The 4,548-nt window shown below is 34.7% G+C and overlaps 2 protein-coding genes across 2 annotated transcripts in view; both read left to right on the top strand.

Annotated features, from left to right (window-relative positions):
- LOC110269278 (probable disease resistance protein RPP1) overlaps positions 1-249 on the top strand; it is a 3,102-nt gene extending 2,853 nt beyond the window's left edge. The window contains exon 3 of the mRNA XM_021116997.1: positions 245-249. Within this exon, the coding sequence (XP_020972656.1) occupies positions 245-249 (5 nt within the window). The remainder of the gene's footprint in view (positions 1-244) is intronic.
- Positions 304-4,542, top strand: LOC107627625 (TMV resistance protein N-like; the record flags this gene model as incomplete). The annotated part of the gene is made up of 6 exons (XM_021116996.1): positions 304-764; positions 877-1,981; positions 2,204-2,479; positions 2,574-3,404; positions 3,542-4,033; positions 4,346-4,542. Coding segments are annotated over 6 exons (3,249 nt in total), but the record flags the coding sequence as incomplete, so codon positions are not given.

The raw sequence follows: 4,548 nt of genomic DNA, 5'->3' as shown, positions 1-4,548 counted from the left end.
ACTTACCATTTAGGAATTAACTTCTATATATTATAAATATATCAACAAAACTTTTAATCAATGTGTATGCATACATGCTATGGAAAACAAAACAAAATTCTGCTGTTGTAAAAGAAAGTTTAATGCCTTGACTAGTACTACATCAAAGCAGTTGCATACTAAACCCGTCCGAAGTTACATCATTGATTTTCAAATGTATTGCGATTTCTAAATCCTAGTATACTATCAAATTGTGCATTTGAAGATTGAAACATAATGCACTGATTATTGTTAGTGTAACTGATTTTTTTTTCCTCTTGTCTATTTCAGCAAAGGCCTTATGATGTATTCTTGAGTTTTCGAGGCAAAGACACTCGTTCCAATTTCATGTCGCATCTTCATGCATCTCTTGAAAATGCTAGTATCTATGTTTTCAAGGATGATGATGAGGAAGCAAGAGGGGAAAATATCTCACTTTCCCTTCTAAAAGCAATTGGAGAGTCTAGAATTTCTATCATCATTTTGTCACCAAATTATGCAGATTCAAAATGGTGCTTGCAGGAGTTGGAAGACATAATGAGATGTTATAATAATCAAACTCAAAAGGTGTTGCCAGTGTTCCACCATGTTGATCCGTCGGAAGTGCGAAATCAAGCTGGTAAATTTGGAGAGGCTTTTGAAGAATTTATAAAGAAAAACCCCCAAAATAAAGTCAAAGAGCAGGATTGGAGGAAAGCACTCCGTGATGTCGGTTCCACTGCTGGATTTGTTGTTCAAAATTGGAGGTAATTTAATATGTTTTTGCAACATTTTTTTCTTGGTTCTTTCTCTTGATGGAAAATGGTTATACACTCATATAACCAATTGTGTATCTAATCTCCACTTCATTTTGTACAGGAATGAAAGTGAGGATATTAAGAAGATTGTTGAACATGTTACTCATATGCTAGACCTGAATGAATTGTTCATTGCTAATCATCCAGTAGGAGTAGAATCTCGTGTAAAAGAGCTGATTGAACTACTAAAAAGCCATCAATCAGAAGATCCTCTACTATTAGGCATATGGGGCATGGGAGGGATCGGTAAAACAACCATTGCCAAAGCAGTTTATAATAAAATTTGCCGTCAGTTTGATGGTCGATGTTTCCTCTTAAATATCAGGGAAGTTTGGGATCAAGATAATGGTGGCCTTCATTTGCAGCAGCAACTTCTTTCTTCTGTCTATAAGACAACAAAAATAAAGATACAGAACATAGAATCTGGAAAATCAATATTAGAGAAAAGGCTTGGACAGAAAAGGATACTTGTTGTACTTGATGATGTGGATAAATTGGAGCAACTTAATGCTTTGGCTGCAAGCTATAAATGGTTCTGTCCAAGGAGTATAATAATCATCACAACAAGAGATGAAAGATTTCTTAGTTGGCTTGAAATTGACAAAAGATACAAAATGGAAGGGTTGAATGAGGAAGAATCTATTGAACTTTTCAGTTGGCATGCATTCAAAGAACCACGTCCTAGGAAAAAATTTGCTACACTTTGTGGTGAAGTTATTTCCTATTGTGGGAATTTGCCATTAGCTCTTGAGGTCATTGGGTCACATTTGTTTGAAAGGGGAATAAAAGAGTGGAAGAGTGTCTTGAACAAACTCAAAAGCATTCCCAATAAAGAAGTGCAAAAGAAGCTTAAGATAAGCTTTGATGGTTTAAGTGATGACAAAGATAGAGAAATATTCCTTGATATAGCTTTTTTCTTTATTGGAATGGACAAAAATGATGTCACTGATATACTAAATGGTTGTGGACATTCTGCTGGAATTGGAATAAGTATTCTTTTGGAGCGATGTCTTGTAACTGTTGACACTAAGAATAAACTTCGAATGCATGGTTTGCTGAGAGACATGGGAAGAGAAATCATTCGCGAGAGTTCTCCAACAAAACCTGAAGAACGTAGTAGGTTATGGCATTCAGAGGAGGTGCTTGATGTATTATCAAAAGACTTGGTAAGAATTCCAAACATAATTTTTCTTCCTAAAGTTGTTAGTTTCAGTTTTATTAACACTGCTATCTTTGGATTGGTAGACTTGATTTTATTATAGCTATTTGAACCTACTAGCAAATTGGACTTCAAAACTCAATTGAAGTTGTTTACCCCATAAGGTTTTTAGCTGCCATTTGTTATCTAACTGAGATTTTTTTACTTCTTTGTTATTTTTATTTTGAAGGGAACAAAAGCTACCGAGGGAATTGCTTTGAAGTTATCAAGGATGAATCCAATTTGTTTGAAGACCAAAGCATTTAAGTACATGAGGAGACTCAGATTACTTCAACTTGCTGGTGTGCAACTTAAAGGAAACTTCAAACACCTTTCGACAGACCTTCGATGGCTATGCTGGCATGGATGCCCTTCAAGATATACAGAAGCAAAGTTTGATCAAAGAAATTTAGTTGCCATTGACTTAAAATATAGCTACCTCCAACATGTATGGAAGAAGGGCCAGGTATATATAGTTTTTTTTTTCTTTTTAATTCTTATTTCAATTAGGAATAAGGTATCTCTTTCATTGTTTTATTTATTTTCCAAAATTCCTGCAGATGATGAAGAAACTGAAAATTCTCAATCTTAGTCATTCCGAACACTTGACACATACTCCAGACTTTTCATACTTGCCCAATCTTAAAAAGTTAATACTCAAAGATTGTCCAAGATTGTGTTCAATCTCCCACACCATTGGACATCTCAAACGAATTCTTCTAATCAACTTGAAAGATTGTACAAGCCTTCGAGTGCTTCCGAAAAGCATCTACAAATTAAAATCTCTCAAAACTCTCATTCTGTCTGGATGTACAAAGATTGACAAATTGGAAGAGGACTTAGAACAAATGAAATCTTTGACAACATTGATGGCAGATAACACTGCTATAACCAAAGTTCCCTATGCACTACCAAGATTAAACAACATTGTTTACATTTCTTTGTGTGGGTTCGAAGGATTGTGTCGTAATGTGTTTCCTTCAATCATCTGGTCATGGACCTCTCCAACAAATAATCTCTCACCCCAAATGCATACAAATTTGGACCTGTCAAATCTTGTTTCCATAATGGTATCCAATAGCAGTAGTTCCCATGCAGGCCTATCATCCATCATTAAAGAGCTTCCAAAGGTTCAGAATCTTCAATTGGAATGTGGCTCACAACTAAACATGTCAGGAAATGTAAATTTAGTTTCTTCTAGTGTCACAAATTTTAAGGAACTGGAAGCACCATCAAGAACATCACATGTCTCAAATATGAATACCTCAGCATTAGGTGGTTGTTGCAGTGAAGGTTACATTTCTAGATCAGAGAACTCCTTGAATATCATTTTAATCCGAATGGGAATGAATTGCTTAATCACAAAAGCACTCATTCAGAGAATTTCACAGGTTTGTCTCAATCTTTTTTCTATACATCTTTTGTTGGTCTCTGTAATTCTTAAGACAGAAACATGTTGGGAGAAACAATGCTAATCACCAAAAGAGTTCATCTCTTTTTCTCTTGGTTTTATATTTTGATTTAGCAGAAGCTTACTAGCAATTTAGCTGGAGATTTTTTGCTTCCTGGAAACAACAATCCTGATTGGTTAACCTTCAGCAGTGAAGGTTCTTCTGTGAGTTTTGAAGTTCCAAAAGTTAATGGCCGCAGCTTGAAGGCGGTGATACTGTGCATTGTTTACTCTTCTTCCTCAAACATCATAGCATCTGAAGGAATAACTCTAAAGAATATGATGATCATAAATTACACAAAAGCCACCACTCATGTCTATGAGGGAGATACCTTGTCTTCACTTAAAGGTGAAGACTGGCAGAGTGTCTTATCAAATCTTGAAGCCAGTGACAAAGTGCAGGTTGTTGCTGTTGTTTTGGGGTATGGATTCAAAGTGAAGGAAACAACAGTTTATCTCATATATGATGATCCAATTGACCAAACCATGAAGCAACAGGATGAAGGTATTGTTTCTGGTATTGATATGGTAGCAGATGAGAATGTAACTGTCCATGGTGGAGATGAAAAAGTAAGTACTCATTTTCTAATAGACATTTATTACTTCTGTTCATATTATGATGCATGCTGGATTTGATATAGCTTTTAAAACGAAGTTTAAGCATTCATGATCCAAGTGATTGTTCTTGAAAACTAAGTTGAGAAAAATTTCTTTTATCCTCTCTTTTATTTATATTTACATCATTGAAAACTCAGACCATTATGGTCCATAACATTCCTTAAAAAACAAAATTGCACTAGTGTTCTATCTTATATTTGTTCTCCATTTCCTATTCTAATTCTTTTATCTACTATAAAACTAATATTAATATCTTATTTTCAGGAAGAATTTAAACTCCTTAGAAAGAGAAAATTCCAAGAGTATGATGATACATCTAGTGAAGATGACAGAGTGGGAGATGTTTAGATGATCATCAAGAAGTATTACCACTTAGCTTGTTAGTTTGAGCTGAAGCTGTAGATTAACCGTAGGTTAAGAAATAAAATTTAATCTGGGATTTATCTGTTATGTCCTAAAGTCACATT

This window comes from Arachis ipaensis, chromosome B02, assembly GCF_000816755.2.
Source record: "Arachis ipaensis cultivar K30076 chromosome B02, Araip1.1, whole genome shotgun sequence".
NCBI lineage: Eukaryota > Viridiplantae > Streptophyta > Magnoliopsida > Fabales > Fabaceae > Arachis > Arachis ipaensis.
This window is presented reverse-complemented; position numbering and strand designations above follow the sequence as displayed.